The sequence below is a fragment of the Anopheles stephensi genome, chromosome 3 (genome assembly GCF_013141755.1).
Source record: "Anopheles stephensi strain Indian chromosome 3, UCI_ANSTEP_V1.0, whole genome shotgun sequence".
Lineage (NCBI taxonomy): Eukaryota > Metazoa > Arthropoda > Insecta > Diptera > Culicidae > Anopheles > Anopheles stephensi.
In genome coordinates this window covers 26,234,754-26,254,686 of record NC_050203.1, presented here as the reverse complement: position 1 = coordinate 26,254,686, position 19,933 = coordinate 26,234,754, and the positions used below count along the sequence as shown (strand labels likewise).

The 19,933-nt window shown below is 40.1% G+C and overlaps 1 protein-coding gene across 8 annotated transcripts in view; it reads right to left on the bottom strand.

Annotated features, from left to right (window-relative positions):
* The window catches only part of LOC118511471 (feline leukemia virus subgroup C receptor-related protein 2), a 49,724-nt gene that overhangs the window by 24,063 nt on the left and 5,728 nt on the right, over positions 1–19,933 (bottom strand). For all 8 annotated transcript variants that reach the window (XM_036054593.1, XM_036054595.1, XM_036054592.1 and 5 more), the window contains exons 3-6: positions 12,351–13,604; positions 11,163–11,277; positions 8,326–8,428; positions 5,883–6,107 (exon numbers count right to left, since the gene is read on the bottom strand). In XM_036054593.1, coding sequence (XP_035910486.1) covers positions 5,883–6,107; positions 8,326–8,428; positions 11,163–11,277; positions 12,351–12,492 — 585 coding nt within the window. In that variant the 5' untranslated portion in view covers positions 12,493–13,604. The remainder of the gene's footprint in view (positions 1–5,882; positions 6,108–8,325; positions 8,429–11,162; positions 11,278–12,350; positions 13,605–19,933) is intronic.

Genomic DNA, 19,933 nt, shown 5'->3' with positions numbered 1-19,933 from the left:
TTAGGGAGCGATTAATTCAGTTGAATAATTATTGTAATGAAGTTCGTAGTGAAGAACACTGTTAATTTTGAAAGCAATGTCACTAAAAGAGTAAGTTTTGACATGGATTAGGCAAGGAAAACTGTTGAAACTGTCTTTTTTCCATATCAAGATTCAAAGATCAAGAGGCAAAAGATGTTCTTAAGAATATACTATACATGCAAATTGCATACCTTCAGGCGTTCAGACCTTGTAACTAAATCTTTGCTGATTAAAAAACCCAAATTTATTCTGTTATCAGGGCTTTTGGAAATTAAAACAAACCTCATTTTTATTGCATTTTTTCGCCTTCCGATTAAGACATTAAAACTTTTAATTGGTTTCACATCCGATTGAACAAATAACGTACCAATTTTAAATTAAATTGTATTCCGGCAAAACAATGCAAATAAATTTGCCGGTGTCAGTATGACTTTCAAAAGCATTTCAAACTTTCCACCCTCCGATCAATGCTAAAGTCCTGTTTATGCTGCAAAAACAAAACACTCTTCCATGTTCTTTTATTTTATTTATACACCTTCATCCGCCAGTTCTTACCACGCTTAAAACACATGCTCAAGCAGTGCAGAAAACCAATTTTCTTTCCCGAAGCACGTGCAAATGAAATTCAATTTTCCGCTGCAAATCGATTACGTAGCCACCGAAACCATTCGCAGCTTCATTCTTGAAAAAAAAAAACGCTCGGCCTCCTCGACGTGCTCTTTCGCATACACGCACACACACACACTCACTTTACGGTACGATGCCACAGACTTAAATTCGGGGCCAGGGTGCTCATCCCAAGGATGGGATGCTTTGGATGGATGGATGGATGGCTGGGAATTGTAGGATCATCAAATTAGCATAAAAGCCGCTTCCGCATCTTGATTATGGTTCTTCGCGGTAGCGGCACATCACGCTCGTACGCTTTCTCCGCACTCCGTTGCTTGCTGACACCATTTGTGACAGTCATAATTCGTGCGACAGTGGTATGATTCTTCCACCCCCAGACGAATTGTTTTCTGTATGTGAGTACACATACTATCTGTACTGTACTATCCCTCCGACGTTCTTTGTTACGAGAATAGGACAAACATCCCGCCAAAATCCCTATCATGATCGAAGAAGATTAAGAAAGTGTTGCGTTCCTAGAGTGGCGAATTGGCTTTAATAAAGTTTTGTGTGGGTTGTGTGCTGGTTTGTCTTAATAGATCCGAAGCCCGAAGAGGGGAGGTGTTTTATTAGTGGCAGGATATTGGCTTTTAGCAGACTTAATCACACATCAACACGAATGCCGGTTGGTGAAGTTGGATGCTTAGGGTTTAGGTTTCTCTGACAGCCCGAAAAAGTCAAATAGGAACAGATTAATCTTGCACGTATAAGCAAAGCTGTCCGCGACATTCTGTTGACTTCAGATGCTACTACAAAGAACCGTTTTGTTGGGTAGCTTTTATCTTTAAGATATCTGGCATCAGAAAATAAAGAGACACATGTACTAGTTCGACCAATTTATCATAGATGGCGCTAGTGGTTTCTTGTTAGTTAAACTGAAAGGCCCTTTTTTATTTCAATTCAGTACTTTTATTTATATTTAGTAATGAATTTAAGAAAGGAAGAATATTTTTCCAAATATTCTTTATCCAGTATTTTGAAATTGGATAGAAATTCCAGCATCAAAAATGTCTTGAAATATTAGTGAATCTATTCTTCATTTTTGACTATTAAATCATGCTTCAATACGATTACTAACAAATCATCTTTAATAAGGTTGAAATGAACGTACAATCAAACAGAAAACAGGATACTAATAATCGCATCACTCTCACAATTTTGCTGCTTGAAGATGTAATCCATTATCGCTTGTAGCCTCATTGAACTCTCAAGAACTCTAGACCTACTTCATGATATGCTCATTATACGTCCAATTTGTTGAATACTGTTCATCTTCATCCTGTGTGCCTCATCAAACTCCAAGAACTATGTTCCCGCCGAGAAGAATTACGGCTTATATTTAACACTCCCTTGTCCACTCCCCCCGTATAGACACTTTACCCGTTTCGCTCGAAATGTTCTGTGAAAAGTTGAGCGATTAACCATTCCCTTTATGGCCGATCGGCCCCACCAACCTCAAAATATTGACTCTAGTCCCACTTGTGTGCAGCGCACTGTGTACATCACTCAAATCAGAAACTTAATCGTTTGTAGTCCTTGCTCAACACTTTCCATCGATTGTTCGTTCATCGTTCGTGGTGGTAGATGCGAAGGAGTAGATAATGAAAATGAAGCATCTCTCATCTCATGTTGAATTTGTGATCAACAACTTTCCAACGGCGAGCAAGTCGTCGGATATTTTTTTTCCTCCGTCTATAGACTCATTTTGTTCCACACCATCCACGGCCCACCGACGGCAATCAACCATCAGGGTGGGTCAGAGGCGGAATTTCTACCCATTTTCTTCACCATCTCCATCACGAGCTGATTGGCTTTCGGGCATGGGAAGGAAGCTGTGGCGTGGCAAAATAACCTCACACGGGGGATCGATGATAGACTACGTAAAGAATGAAAGTTTTGTACCATCGGGAAGACCAGTGGGAAGAAATCGACAGTAAAAACGGAAAACAGTGCCAGAAAGAAGCGAAAGAATGTTCGCCCTGCAACGTAATTTTGCCTTTCAATCTTTTTTTTTTCTTTTGCCAGCCAGGACGGCAATTCAGTTCCGATAGCATTTTCACTCGATTGAACAACCGATTTTTCATCGTTTACTACCAATCTAAGGAAATGGTATTTTTGAGCAACCCAGCAGCAAATCATGACGATGATAATGATGATGATGAGGAAGGCAATAGAAGAGAAAAAACCCGCGAAAAGGAAGAAAAATCAGGACAGTGAAATGGAAAATAATTAGAAGCAAGCAAATTGATCCAGGACGCCCCATCCATCTATCCATCTATCCGGCGTGACTCGAAACATCTGGAAGATAAATCGATGCCAAAGAGGGACAAAGCGGGGGGAGCTAATTTATTTATTGCATCAATAAGAATGTAATGCATTTGCCAAAGGTCTTTAGCCGTTCGTGATTTATCTTCGCCCGGAACAACACAATCGGAGTGGTGCAATAAAACGAAAGATTCAATTTTGAATAGCTTATGAAGGAATGGGAGAGTTTTCTATCGTTTTTTTTTTCTCCTCAGCCAACGTTGGAACTGCTGAGAAAAACAAAAGTGTTGATAGTGCATTAAAATGAAATGCTAACTATGTTATGGTGCCTCATTTACACAGAGTGCATTGTTTTAATGATCTGGAAACAAACCGAGACCAGCATGGGTATTTGAAAAGCTTTTTAATTGGCACGGTTTACGTTGGAACCGTTTTTTTGTTGTCGTTTTAGTTGTTTTTTGCTGTTTCATGCAATGCAATTATGAAAATAATGCATTTGCATTTTTTCCAATCGGAAGAGCACCCTTGTTGTTTTGGAGTTTTTTTCAATGCGTTTTTTTGTACTTAAAGCGCGAAAAACATGACTGTTGACCATAAAATGCAATAAATTGTATTAAATCTGTACCATGTCTTTGGCTAGGGCATGACTTTATAGTATGATTTGCTCCAATATAATTGTAGCTTTGAGGGTGTGACTTCCATGAAACGGTCGTAATACCAGCTTTTTTCTATTTCTCATCCAACTGGCGCAATTGTCCAACGACACATAATAAAGCGTTCCATGTGCTAATAAAAAGTTCTGGGGCTCGGTGGTTGTTGCGAACAGCGGCATTCACTCAGCAAGATCAGGGTTCAAATCTAACTCGGTGTCGTTCCTCCATAGTGAGAACTGTCCAGCTAACTATGTCGTATCTAATGAGTCTAGTAAGCCAGAAATGGCACGTATGACCTTAAGAGGTTGTTAAGCCAAGAAAGAAGTAGAAGAAATTGTGCTACAAATCGAATGCCTAAAACATATACCAAATTCACCTCCTTGGCAAAGTACGTTGAGCACAAACATAATAATGTACTGAAAGCCCTTAAGGTATAGTAAATAGCCTTAATTTATGGATATTAAGTTGTCTTTTATGAATAAAAAAGTTTTAAATTATATGAATGGGAAACGATGTTCCATTTAATATATTATGCCTTAGTGGTGACTATGATAAGAGGGCTGACAATAATGTAAGGTCTCCATTTTTTTTTTAAATGAGTCGAGAAAGAAGTAGTTTTAAGTGGCTTGTTGTATATGTATAAGCAGTCAGTCCTAGAAAAAAGTTGATAATCATTTGTACAAGTTAGGGTAAACTCTGTGTGTATTGATGAGCAGAACTTCATATTACGTATTGAGAGTAAATGTATCCTACGACAACTTGCAATGAATTTGTGTAGGGTAAGTTTCTGGGCAGAAATCCATACTATGTTTAGCATAACTTTGAAATGCTTTCCACGATGGTAATTATCTTGCTTTGGTATACTAGCTTGTCAGTATTAATGCTCTGTAACTCACAGGAACAGTACTATTCTGCTTAAGAAATTAAAAACAAATAAAATAACTAAAAAGCTGTGTAAGTAATTTTTATAGATGTTTTGAGTGTCTTTTTTTCGAAACTAAATCTGACAATACACATTTTGTTGTCTACATAAGCCTACGCTCTTTTCTCGCAAAAACCAAAACCCACTATCAAACGCAAATTTTAATCCAACCAATCTCACATTCTAAGCACAATTTGCAAGATATTCAGTACGAGCACCCACAAAACAAAACCACCACAGCTGCATTTAATTGTCCGCTCTATATTTTCTGTGCTGTACCATTTTGCCATCCGTACAATCCGTTTCCCCACATATGCTTTGCCTTTTTTTCTGCTAAATTTCCTGTACCCATTGTATAACCTCTGCTATTTTTGCGTTTTATTTTTATTGTCGCTGAAAATGGTGCCCCTTATGAAGCGCCTTTTTATATTATTATTTATCCTTCTTTTTGAAACCTTCTTCTCTTCACACATGGGCGTGGAGAGAGAAAAAAAGGGGGAGGGAAAAGTTTGTGCATGCTTTTCGCCGAACGTGCATATATTTTGCTTCCTTCGACACTCGCCTCTAACTACAAGCAAAACGATCTGAAAGGCGGATAATTGCTTTTCACACTCGGCACGGTAGAACGGAATATTGTACGCAATCGTTAAGGTCTTCGACAGCTTCATTGAGGCACCGAAGTGGTCGCGAAATGTGAACGAGCCTTCGAAGCTCAGCACCCACCCCGGAAGCATATGCAAAGTGGTCTATTTTGTGGGGAAAATTGAGGCGAGACAGTTTCTTCTTCTTCTTTTCTTTAATGCCCATTTGAGCCAAACCTCAGCAAGCAAGCAAACAACGACCAACCCATGCACGCAGTGTTTCGACAAAAGTTTTGCGTGGCGAGCCTCGCGAGACTTCGTGGGGCTTATCCAAACGGTGGTAAAGTGCCAAAGACTCAGTCTTTGGCAGAAGATTTATCTACGGTTCGTTTAGCTCAGCGTTGGTTCCGTGCGTGGAAGAGATTATCATTTTACCAACTTGGTGGGGTGTGCAAAGTAAAGCTGATGGCCGGGGACACATTTTAATGGTGGATGGTGTACTAAGCCTCGCCGAGGCGTACAAGTGCAGTCGGTTGCATCGAAGTGTGACAAAATGGAGAAAGTTTTATGCCTGCTGGGGAGAAACTTTCATACAGAACTGGAAATTAAAGCTTATGAAAAGTTCAGCCTATAATGGTTGGTGCTGAGAGCAAAAAAGCCCCTTAAAAGCATATGCATTACAGAGCGAAGATTCATTTCGACGAATAATCCATCCCACCGTTGGGGAAAAGGCAATTTTTCCCGACAAGTAATAAGAACAACGCTACTTACCTGATTACCGAACACACCGATGCTGCAGGCCGACGACACCTGATCCGGTCCGAACCAGACGGCCGCTACCTTGGCCGGAAGCGACAGGATAAACACCTGTGAGGCGGCCACGATCGACTGGCCCACAAAGCCCACCCAGAACAGGTCCGGGCTGACGGAGAAACACTTGACCCAGGCACCGAGGCACGTACCCAGCACACCGCTTATGGCCGCAATTCGAAGTCCCTGCAGGCAGTAAATGGAAGAGAGAGATAGTGTGTGTATGAAAGCAGCATCATTTAACGAACTATGCAGCAAGTGGTCGTCTGATGTTGGATGACATTTCTCGTTTCTGTTGCAAATTCCCATACACTCTGCTGGAAACGGTGTTGGAAACGGAACGATACTGCTGAGGTGGGAGTTTACTCAGTTACAATTATAATGATTCTAGTGACGTAGGCAGAATTGATAGCACTATGGACTTATGTTTTAATTTTTTGGATAGATTTTTAATATAGTATAACAATATTATTTTAACAAAAAAAACACTCAAATAAACCAACATTAGTATCATTATCATCAATATCATCAATATCTGAATCACAACTCAAGTTAATAAATGGAACACTGCTCAAGTTCAACTCTAATTGAATTTTAAAACAAATTTTAAAAGTTTGGGTGTATTTTAAGTTAAACTAAACTAAAAACATTTTTTTAATCAAGATGCATTCGATCACATTAAAAGTTAGGCTTGTGTAGTGCGTTACAAAACAGTAAGGCCATTCATTGGATTTCAAAATACCCTCATATTACCTGTAATTTTTATCAAATTTGAAAATTATTGTTAGCACATGAAATCAGTTCCTTTTTTGTAAGTGGCTTCATAGTTACGATACATGATACAATCTTAAACCCTGTGGAAATATATGGGACGGTCCGCTGGCTGAAGCGACGGCTCAACACAAATCACCCATTGTGCAGATAAATTCATATTCAAGCCACAGCTGCAATGGAAAACTGCTTGTCGGGAAATTTTTCTTTACGACCTGCATTTTCTATGGCTAGCAGACCACTTCACCCGCCTCTCAACGCCCCGCCACTCCCACACAGAAAAGAAAGAACGTACTGATTCACTTACAATTTTTCCTCCACTCTGTACGGTCCATTCAGAAGCATTGCAATAGTAACCGCACTTGTTCGGAACCAAAAAAATAAAGAAAGTCAAACCAGTTACAGAAAAAAGTAACAGGACAGGCGTTTGGGACAAATAACTTTTGCATCGCTTTCCCATTCGACAGGCCAAGCCGGTTGGCCGGGATGGAAATCAGAGCAACAGAACGGGGGAGAGAGACAGATTTTATCTCATTAAAATAAATGAGGAAACATTTTCCGGCATGGTGCGCCGTGACAGGCGTGCCAGACAGCCCCGCGTAAGCTAGAGTTCTAATCCACGAGCGAGTAGCTTTCCCTGATGCAGGAAGCTTCTAGCGTTAGCTCTGTCTGTGTGTAGGTTGCTGCACTTGTAACAGAATGTTCACAGTATGGTGTGCACTTATTTGCATTCGACATTTTCCGGCAGATAAGCTACGGAACGCAACGGAAGCATCGGTACACGTCCGTGATATTGATACGGTTTCCGGTAAAAAGCTGTTACACTTCGTCTACACCAGGACATTGTATCAGGTGGAGTTGTTTAAATTGTTAGCTTAGAAAGTGAATCAAATCAGCTGCATGTCTGGCAATACATGGAGCAATGGTAATGGTTTTCATACGGATGGACCGGGGTTTAAATCCCATCTGGACCGATCAACCCTAGTGAGGACTGACTATTCAACTATGCGGTATCATTAAGTCTAGTTAAAGAAAAATGGCAGGCATGACCTAAGAGGTCGTTAGGCCAAGAAAGAAGAAGTGGTATACCTATACGAGGTGGTCAGGCCAAAAATTTACCTAAATTGTTTCAAAATTCAGGAAAACTGTCCAACTTCGTATTTCTGCACATTGTCCCTCTATTGGATTGCCGGGAATTTTCTCATCAAAAGCCCCCGCGTTTCATGAAACTCTAATAAAATGCAAAACTTGTATTTTTCCTCCAAAAATCAGAATGCCCTGATGTTTCCATGTTCTGTCCATAATTGATTTCGCGAAATTGTAACGCACAATCGAGCATAAGGACCTTCGCTTATATACTCATACCACTACTCCCTTCTCGGATGCGCTTGTAGCGTCAACAAATTTAGTGCTGTTTTTCTACCACAGACTCCTGTATGCACACACCACTTCACTACTCACACTCTACAACATTTAATCAATTTCGAGTTGTCGATATAAAAAAAGAGAATAACAGTCTAATAGAATTTTGACCAAGCCGTGTAACATTTCTCCCACATCAAATATTTAGTAGCTCTAGTAGCGTCTAGAACATGGCCATCCGCACGGCACCATCGATCGCTCAAAAACTTACCAATTTATCCAGAATCCAGCTGGCCGGAAAGATGAGCGGAATGTACAGGATCATGAAAATCATCGACGTCCAGTCGACCCAGGTGCTGGTGATGTTGTAATATCTGTTTTCAACCCGGTACAGAATGCGTACGTTTTGCGGTTCGTGTTCGCGGTGCGTTGCACAGGTGCGCCGTTGACCAGCCGTTGTCCATTCCGAAATGAGATTTTATGTTTGACGATTTGGGTTTGCGTGATTCGACGGTGGCAGTGGCAATGCATCACACGGACCCCGGTTGCCATTTCCGGCAGCCCAGTCAACCACGACATGTAATGAAACAGAAAAGCCGCCATTAGTAATTACTTACTGGGCACATCAACCAATGCAGAGCAGTGTTTGGGAAGGGTTCGAGCGGATGGGATTATGGACTTTTAATTAAAAGCCACACTTTTGCGGTATGCGATTGTCAAAGGTCAACAGATCGGTGAACAAATCGACCGGGATCCCTTGGCTGATGCTGCAGTAATGGCATTTACCCCTTTAGAACATCTAGACAGGTAAAATTGAGCCACTGAGCCCCTTGCAGCACTGCATCCTTTAATTTAATTTATGAAGGGTCACAGTGGATGACAGTCGAGTTAACTGAAGTAGTCGGAGGAACGCTAATCGAATCGATAACCAGCCTCGATTGGACGGGCCAGATCCTGGGCTGAAAATTGCTTCATAAATCGAGTTTCTCCGAAGCGATGCTGACTGCGTGCACCGTGGACGGTGCTGGGAATGCTAACTCGGGGGTAAACGTTCACGGAGGTTCATATTTATCCTCAACCTCTCTCGATAACGCTTCGCACGGTGGGGTGTAAAATAGGATCGTTTGATGTGTGTGCGATAGTGACCTTAAATTGGTTATCGTTAGCCAAAGCCAATGTGGAGAGGGATGTGATTGCATCCAGCGAATAGGGTGTAACTTCAACGGTAGCAATGCTGCTGCGTTCATCCGTTGATATTTGTGCGAAAGTTATAGCTGGTGGCCGGTGGTGACCTTTCCGGTATTCAGTTCCCAGAATAGAACTGTTAAAATCGATTTAACAGCGGCGATTGATATTTACATTCGGTAGGTTAATTAAACCGTGGTCATTAGAACGATCAGAGGAAGTTGTACGAGCGGTTGGAGGAACATCTAGCCCTTAAAAGCGTTTTATAATTAATTAAAGCAGTTGAATATAATGAAAACTGCAGATTATTTTACCAAACTGCTAAATTCAATTATACAAAAAACTAAGTCGGACTTCTTGTAACAAAACCTTATTTCTTGTTCAGATATACTAGGGCTTCTTAATATCATAAACATGTTTTACTTGTTTATGTTCACGTATCACATAAATTTTCTCAATTGAAAAATCCATAACCTTTAAACGCCAACCCATTGTCTATCAACAAACAAAGATCAACACAATTCTTAACGAAACGATATGATAAACGATTCCCTTTCCTGCTCTCTTTATTTTATTTGTCCTTTTTTAAAGCAAATCTATTAAGCTGAATTATTCCCTCGGCACACTTTTCACACTCTCACCCTGATGTCTGATTCTCGTTTGGAAACAGATTCCATTTTACCGATATGTTTATTTTCATTCCGTTCGCTTCCGGCAACACGTGCAAACTATTTGCGTTCATCCTACCCGAACCTGTCGTCAGCCCGCGTTGGTCTCCTCCTAATTCGTGTGTAAATGTTATTCTTCCCCATTCGTTGTGCACGGGGTCGAAAGCTAAAACCGTCTTCCTTTTTCTCCCAATTTTTTTGTTCTGCTGTGCTTCTGTGCGATGAAAAACCGATGTGACACACTGAAAAGGAATAGTTCACACCGCACACAAAAGGGTGCCCCGAAATCCTCCATCAGATCCAAAGCCAAAAGGTGAACTTCGCACTACCGGTTTTTCGGTGCGAAGAACAGAATGGCACTCGCAATCGGGTTTTATATGGAAGTATTCGGTAGCTTTCCGGAGGTTTTTTTTCTTGCTTCGCCCACCCGCTTACCAGCACACCGCCGAAACTTTATTTAAAATTCCTGCTCACGTTCGAAAGCTTATCTTTTAACGCGAGCAAGCATCGTGCCGTTCGTCTGTTCTGAACCACGCAACCACCCGAACACATCTTAAGATAACACCAGCAGATCAATGCTATTGAAACCCATCGTGGGACACTAGCTATCCCTGGGGACACCTTCGATATTATCAGATTCTAGAACCCGCGTTTTGTTTACCTTATACATTTTCCCATTTTTATTCCCTATTTCGAACCGGAACGCGATCACCAGTTTCACCGCGTGGTCGTGATAGCTTTTCCCCACCGGCATTCAACGCTCAGGACGCATCCCAAACATGGAAGATGCGGATGGAAAGAAAACGTTCAACCTCGCGTGCTGTAAGCGAAAAGAGGTAAACAATAAGCGTTTCCATCTTTTTCACTTACATGACACACTGAAAAAGACAACGTTCCCACGTGGGGTCAACCGAGCCATCCTCGATGGAGACGCCTGGTACGCTGTGGTGAGTGTGTATCAAAAGGAGGAAAAAACTGCTTCCCTGTGGAAATGGATAAATCTTAAGCAGCACGAAGCGAAGGAATTTTGAAAAAAGAGGGGCAAAATACACATACAGTCCTTTTCAGATTTTTCAGTTAGATCTCAACCGGGGCACCAGCACGTAACTCTTCGCGGAAGGATAACAAGCACAAAACGGGAAGATGGTTTAAAGGTCAAGCTTAGGTACGCACGGTTCGGTTTGAACGGTGTGGAATGATATTGGCTTCGTTCGCTTTTATAATTCTCCACCGTGTAAAAGTCTTTTCTACTTACCGCTGCACGATGTTTGCGATGATACTGTACTGGATCCACTGCAGTGCATTCGAGGCGGAATACATCACGAAGATGGCCAGCACTATCCAGCGCCGTTTGTACACCCGGAACTCACCTGTGCGGAATCGTAAGGTGATAAAAAAGCTTTAGTTTAACGATCTGCTGACGGTTAGTTTTTGAGGCATTGCGATGACGGTGAATGATGTGAAGAAGGTAGTCATAGTAAAAAATAGTGAATTGTACGTTGTTTTTCTTTTGGAACAAACGAAAACTTTATTCACATATCGAATATTGAACGCAATAGTGTTTCAAGACAATTTAATTTAGATTTCTATCAAGAGTAAAATACTATTTAGTGTGAAACATCAATATCATTTCAAAATCATTCCCACGTTCAAAATAATTCTTTAACGCCTAAAAGTAAGCAATAATTATTTATATGATGCAAAAAAAACTAAATAAATTCTAATAAAAAGGCAAATTAACTGGTTGAAAATAAATAAGAGCTGGGATAGTTGACTTGAAATCAGCTCTTTGTTGACAATTAAGTTAATAATGGAAATATTTCCACTTTAAATATTTTTAAATGCATAATTAGCTTTTAATAAATTGGCAGTTCAGTTGATGTATTGACATTAATTTGAAGATGTAATAGAATACTTTATCATATTGATGGTTATATTCTCTTCCTTACAACCTTTGTGCAAAATCTCTAGCATTTAACGCCAGATGATATGCAATTTATACATGATTTTATTTTTAGTTCATTGGCGTAGAGGCTTCTGTCTCATAGACCTCATTCGCCTCTAGTTATTTATAGCAATTTTATGTGAATGCCGTTTTTTCACAATACTCATTGCGATTTCAATCAGTAGAAACAAAAAACATGATTATTTATATTTAATTGTCAGAGAACTAGATAAGTCAATTTCGTTTCAATTAACGACTGTACTTTAAGGCGTTACTGCATTCTTTAAGGCATACTTTAAGGCGTTACAAACATGCTATTACAGCTGCATTTACATGGACAAGAAGATACCTCCAATCAAGCTCACCTGGTCAAGAATCTAATAGTTATTCAAATTATGTGACGGTTATTCGATTCTTTTACAGCAATAGCGATGATCAAATTTTCAACAAGAAAAAACTCGAATTCAAATGAAATAAAACCCCCAAATTGCGACTTACCTGCTGGCAGAGCCGGTTTGTCGAGTGTTGCACTCGATCCATTCGTTGCCGGCGGTTTGATCAAATCCGACGACTTGCTGCCGGGCATGTACGCATCGGCCACGACCGTCACTTCCGGCACGTTGGAATGTTTCAGATCCATTTTCGTTGGTTTGATGGCTTGCGTTGGCACGATCACGTGGTGATGATGACTTTTCTACTTATCAAAACTTTTCCTCGTCGTGGAACTTTGGTATAAGCTTGTGCCACTCGTTTTCGTTTTGTATCCCTTATATTTGGTGGATAAGTTTTAGCTGTACGCCATGTACGCGTTGTTCGTTGAGCTCGTTTTTATAAACTGCCAATTCGTGACCGTGCCCTCACTCGGTACGTACCACCGGACGAGCGGTGTGAAGATTTTGCAAGAGCAATATTAAAAGTAGTTGTAAGGTACTGGATTTATTGTCATGTTACGTTTCGTTAGATATAAAAAGACTTTTCCGTTCTTCTGCAACACTTCTCGCCGGGGGATTTGAGCGCTTTGTAAAGCAACTCTTTTTTATTGTTATTGTGCCCAAGTTTCAGGCGTCGATGGTTTACACGTTTCGATCGATCCGGTTGCTATTTTGTCGCCCGTACATCAAACCGTTTCTTTCATTAGCTATAAATGGCTTGCAGCAAATCGATAGCTTCTTTCTCAGCCTTTATCGATCCATTTCGGTGTGGGAATAATTTTCACGCTTCTTCATACGATTCCCGCCAGCGTTGCGATGTCGGCGTTGTGCTGGATGTGTTTTTGCGATCTTTCCACGTTCAACTTACATGCCGCTCTCAGCCGCACCGCATGCAGAGCCCACGGCTCACAAAAACCGGCTTATTAATAATGAAACAGACCTATTGATTTGTTTTTGTCCTCGCTCCTGATGCTCAGCGCTCGTTAGGAGCGTAGCAGCTTGTTGTTGTTGGTAGTGCCGGTGTGAGCGAACGCTTTGCTTAAGAGCATAAGCGCGATGCTAATCCTCGTAATGCGCTCGAGAACTACGGCAGAAGCGCAGTGCAAGGTGAGGCGAATCTATTTCGGGAAAATGCACTCCGGGCGACGTGGTTTCGATTCGATGGAAAGCGCTCGTTGCATTTCCGCAAGATGGTCCGCAGAGAGAATGGCGCACGTACGCTAATGGATTTGCTGTTTCGGTGGTTCAAGGTAGTCTTAAGGGTGGATAGAGATAACTCTGGGAACACAGGGTCTCTCGTTGCAAGTGGATGAGTCGGCGTCTGTGGAGGGAAAAAAAGGGACGAAGGTAGTTTGGTTAGAGCCTTTTTGGTTACATGAAAATAATTACACATTACAATTAAAATGTCGAATAGAACAATAATTTTTGTTGGAAATATTATATTCCCTTAAAATTCTATGAAAATCAGTAAAGCAATTACAATTATAGCACAACAACAAGCACATTTATTAACTGTTATTTCAAAAATTCACGGGTAAACCGATGTCTGATAAATGAGTTTGATCGAATGGAATATGTTTCCTATTTATACTAGAAATTATCTTTAGTAAATGAGCTCTCCCCAGGTTTCATGAGACACAAGTACGTAATGATAGCAATCTTTAAGTAAAGCGGACAAGCTGAGAGTATGAGACGAAAACTATCTTAATATTATTTGTTGTTTAACGACTAAGAAAGACTTTGATTCCGGAAGATTTCTTTCGACTTTATATTAGAGTAAGTAGCAAAAAAAAACGAACGGCGGGATACTCGTTGCGTTACTAAGCCCATTACTCAAAAATTGCTCGTTTATTTCAACTTGAGCAGCTCACGAAACAACGCAACATAATCCCTACGGTTCCGGAAATAAAAACTCTCGAAAACTCGGAAAAACAACGCCGGTTGGCAAGATTATTTCCGCCACCACGAAATCACCGGCCGCACGTAAACGGATACTTTAATTTTTAGATTGTCCTCGTACAATAACTGTTGAACAATTTGTGTCTCTTTGTGTGTGTCGTTCCCAAACCGGAAAAGCTCATCTTTCAGGGACACACAGAAAAGAAAGTTGCACGAAACTAGGAAACGGTGCTGCTGCGACCATTAGTGTCGGTGTAATTTGAACAATTGTGGCACGTGTCCCAATGGCAGTGCAATTGCTACCACGTGATCCGTTTACGAAAAGTAAACGGTGCTGATGGGCGCTCACGTTCACCGATCGGTCGTAACTTGATTACTGCACGGACGCGAGCCAATTTCCGTGACGATGCCACACGATGTGCAACGGTGTCATAATTACGAGAAACGATAGTGCATTTTCGTCACGATAACTATACTCTTCCTTGCTTCGGAATAGGAGCTTTTCCTGCCACGATACTCTTTGTAAGGGAGATGGTTTTTGCTGCCTTAAAAAGCTGAAATATAATTGTCATCAGTTCTGATTTTGCTTCAGCGCTGTCAACAGCTGTCTCTCAAGGACTTTTTGCTTCGTACAGGGATTTCACTGCACGGTGTAGACCAACTACAAAACCCGAGGACGCTGGTTTTCCCGACAGCTATTTCACCATGTGACCGACGAGGTGAAAGTTTTTCAATTTTAAATCAAATAACCACACTCACTTCTCCTTTGAGCTCGTTTTGGCGAACTTTTCGAGTAGCCAAAATATCTCACGATTCACGAAGTTTTTCGCAAAGAAAGTCTTTGACTTTTTTTTTGTGGCACTCTATCGTCGCTTGCCCATTTTTCTTCGGTATCTTGAAAGCTTAAGAGTCAACAATCTTCAAGAACGCCTCTCGGCACGCTTTATTCCAGCAAAGAGGCAGACCAAACAAAACTCCAAGGTCGTAAAGCGTTGCTACTGTTTCGCAAAAGACAAATATGAACATTCAGAAGCATGGAGACTTTTGTTTGCAAAAACCATAAACGAGAGAGAAATTAAATTACATAATTTAATTTCGAAAGTGAATTTTTAAATTTATTCGATTCGAATTTATTCGAATTTATTCGAAGGTTTCCCAACCTTTGAAACAACACTGTACGAGACTGTTTGCGCGAAACGAACTGTATCACGTGCATGGTCTCGCTTTGATGGCACCGATACGGGTTATGATATCAATTAAACGTTTATAGAACGTACACAACACGATCTAATCACCGTGCGGCTGTAGGTGCAAGGTGACAAACCGGTGATAAGGGGCCGCTTATTCCGCATCCGATAGCATGCCCTTTTTTAACAAACAATTTTATTAGAAACGCAAAAATGTTCATTACATTGATGAGATTAAATGTTTAATGCGAGAAGAAAAACGAGGTCATTTACTATAAAAGCGTCTAATTTAGTTAAAACGTTCAGTTTTGAAAATCCAAATTCTCTCCAACTGCTATATCGTGACAGAATAAACGTTCGAATGGATCGAAGGGCTGCAACAATAATGAGGGAAGTTTTATGGCACGCATTGCATGGCCAAGGAATTCACTTCTCAGGCCACCATCAGTAAGCTGCAGGAAGGCAAAGTGCTGGCTGTTAGTGTAATGGGTTCATTTCATGATAATATCAATCCAGTGTCTTTATTACACGATGACAGTAGCGCATTTTTAAATAGAATTTAAAACGATTGTCAACCTCTCCTCGACTCCTGAAGGTATGCAATGAATTGTTTAAAAATATTACCATTTATCCCCTTTTCGAGGGTTTGCCGAGTCTTAAGGAGTTGTCTAGCGACTTCTCATCCTCTTAAAAGTTAAAAATAATGAATATTCCATACTTTCAGGTGTTGTGAACGCAGACGTTCTCTCTAAGCGTTCTTTTTCTATGCGAATAAATATAGCATTTTATTTCTCCATCTTTAAAGAAAGAAATTTGAAAATTTTAATTTCGTACTTCTATGATTTGAATTTTTGATGATGAAATTCTAAAAAGCTTTCTTATTATTATTTCCTCTATTTATAGTACACAGTGTTTCTTGAAACAACTTGCTCCACAAGCGGTTCTGATTAAAGCAGTACTAAACGTTGGCACTTCGCCAAAGAAATGATCGTAAACCGGTTTCAGCAGATGACACTAATCTACCGAAAACATCACTTAGCACACGCAAAAATAATGTTATTTTCAAATTAGTGCACCAGCCTTCAGTCCTAGCTGTCGCATCTTCTGACTTCCCTCGTTGTGGGAGCTAGTTTTCCCTTACCGGAAAGCATTTGCTCTGTGCTTTATTTATCTTATGATTCACCATAGCCCTGCCAGAGAAAGTGGGACGATCGTTTGTTTCTTGTTACGCATGTTTAAATTGCAATCAGCGTCAAGTGTAAGACAAACACACTCGCTGATACACATTTTCACTGAAGAATGTAGCTACGTATTAGACAAGCCGTACGGATTTGTATAAATATCGTATAAATAATAATATTGGCTCAATGCGTAGCCCTCATTGCCTACATCATCCCGTTTGCTTTCACATTGTAATTGGTTTCACCAACCAATTCGTTCCGAAACCCCTAACTCGATGTTATTAATCAAGTAAGTCCTGGCGTGATTTGTGTTTCTGTTATTGTTCACTTCCGGCATTGAATTCCACTTCTGGCTGCTTAATGCATTCGTATGGCGAAAAGCTGTTTTGATAACTTTCGGGCAACCAGTCCCGTCTTTAAGGCAACGGCAAACTTGAAAGCGCTGAAGAAGCACCCCTTCACAAACACATTCCCTTGACATAGTTTATTGGAAGTTTCGGGATACTCAGGCACCCTCGAAACCGCAAGCCATCCCGTGGCTGCAGTGGTTCCATTCAAAACAACCGTACGGCGTGCTTTCTTCCGGCGGACGATGAATCTTCTTCGCTTGGTTGACTGTTTGAATAGCTACTACTTTTTTGTGCGATTTCCCAGCCAACTCCTTAGAGCGAGGCTCGTTGAAAAATCCTTCACAGAAACGTTGCTTTTGATCTTGTGATGTGTTTGTCTTCCTTAGGTATCAGCTTGTTGTGCTCACCCAGTCGCAGGGATGATCGGAGGCTTTCAAGGCTACCGAGGCAATTTCTTCCTGCGGTGTAGCTTCTTCGAGATGAGACAATTTTCTCACCAACAATAAAGCATTGGAAATGGTAAATGGCTTTAAATGAGATCTTCTCCAGTGAATTTGTAAAAAGATTTGATTTTTTTTAAAGCTGATGAATCAATTCACTAACAGAAACCTTCCATTTATTTCTTTATTAAAACTAGAAACACAATAGAACATGAATTGCTCAATCTCAGCAAATAAATTATACACAATTGTTCATTTTCTTCGCTTAGTTATAATTATCGAGGTCCATCTCGCTTCTATGGCGCAGCATTTATTTCCCACGAGGATGTCCACCGGTTTGCTGCTCGACTCAGTCTCACACACAATAAAGCACAAGCACCGAATGAGAAATGATCGACAAATGCAGAGAAAGTAAACGGAAAACTCTCTACAAAGCAATCAGCTTGCAAAACAAGTTTCCACTGTCCCACCGGAAATGGGAAACGGCAGAACGAATTACATTTCATTTTTCATCCTTACACTACGCTACCAACGCTTCCACTGTAGCCCAGGATAGCGAAATGGTTGCCGATCGATGTAGTGACTGCGCGCGGCTACAGAACAAGCTATAGTCGTAAGATTTATTTACTCTCAACCTTGTGCGATCTAAAGATTGGAAAGTTTTGTGCCTCATCTTCGCAACTCCTTTCCAGCGTAGGAGATCGAAACCGGAAAGCTCAGTAACTTCATTTAATAGCTAGCAATTACGTTTTTGAAATGGAAATCTAACGCTGGGGTTAGCAATGCAATGAATGGAATAATTATCAAGAAGTTTGCCATCTTTTTATTGCTTGTTAGAGTTCTCCCGATTTGAAGGAAACGTTGTGTTGCTTATTAAAAAGAAAAACGGCACAAAAACTCACAAAAACATAGAACGCTTACTACCAGCGCTCATCTCTCGAGCATGAAACGAAAAAGGAAAAAAAGTAACCTCTTCTTCAACTTGATTTATGCATGGGCATGTTTTCAATCGCTGGTTTATATGAGGCAGAAAATAATAGGCATCGTTCCACAATGGAAACAACGAAGCTAGATAGTCGGAAAAGGAAAGGAAAAAAAGGACAAATACAAATTACGCGGTGTTTCCAAATATTTGCATACCGAGCAGCTACATACCAAACCATTTTTACATTTGCTGACGTCAGCGTGCTGGTGGTGGAACAATTTTTGGAAACTCCTGTCATCGCTCTTAAGGAGGTTTAAAGCGTTTTGTTCTTATTTCTATGGAGCCGGAATGTGCAAACAGAACAGAAAATGAGGTGTAAAGTCGTAAGGCTATGGGCAGGATGAAATAAAAGAGAAAGAGACAAACACAAGCCGTAGAAAAGAAGTGTACAGTCATTAATGCCAAATTGCAATCGTACCTTCGTTTGAAGTGCATAATTTGTTTGCTTATTGTGCAATTGCAACTGCTACATGTTGCAAATGGCACGAAAATATGTCCTTCCCTTTGATGTAGTCGTTTTAATTAAGCTCGTTTACACGGTCGGATGTTTAATGAGTGATTTTAACAAATTTCAGAGAAATCCGGATTTGGAATCGATGCTGAAAGCTGACATTTTCGTGGAAGAGTATTCATTAAGCTGATTTTCTGTGGCTATCACGCATTCAAAACGATGCACTGTTAATCGATTGAGATTGAAAAAATAAATAAAATATATTGCAATTTTTTGCAACGGAAAATGCTAAATTGAGGAAAAAATAATTACATGAAATAATCTACATCTGAATCGTGAAATGAGATATAAGCCTTGAGCGTTATTTTTAGGCAATTAGTTATAACAGTTCTGAAATAATATTCCCGTTGAATAAAATGTATCAACATTCACAATTTGTATCAAAGTCATCAGAAATTCAATACTAAACCATGAAGCAACTAAATAAAAAATGATCAATAAAGAACGAATTAGAAGAATAATAAAAGAAATTTAGAGAAACGAATAGTAGGACACTAACTTAAAAAACATAAACCAAAAATTTAAAGACAGTAAAGACAGTAAAGAAAATTGTATTTACTTTACCATTTATTTGAATACGTTTTGGATATACCATCAGTCGCCCTAAAGAATCGGAACATTTTTGTATTCTCCATATACTTTTTTAATCTTTCAGATTAAATGGCAATAATTTCTGAGGCAAAATTTCCGTTTCCAAGCTGCACATTTTAACAACTTCCCATATTCATTGTAACGTTATTCATTGGTCATGATAAAGCATCTCCAAAGCAAGGAATTTTCATGAACATTTTTTAAGGATTTCAGCATGCTTTTGACTATGGTTGACAAGGAGAAAATTGTAATAGACCAATATTTCTAAATTATCAAAAAGGATGTCAAACAAAGCAAAAGTAACTTCAGATACCTCTAGATGGTACATAACCTTCATGAATGATCAAATTGTGGAAGCCTTTTGAATATTCACAACTTGAAAAGGAAGTCCTCACTACATTCATTTTTGTTTACAACATACTCTCACCCAAGTTTTGGTTTACTACCTTTGAAACAAAGTTTATAATAATCCCTGTTGCTAACGGCACACCAGTCTTTTCCCCCTT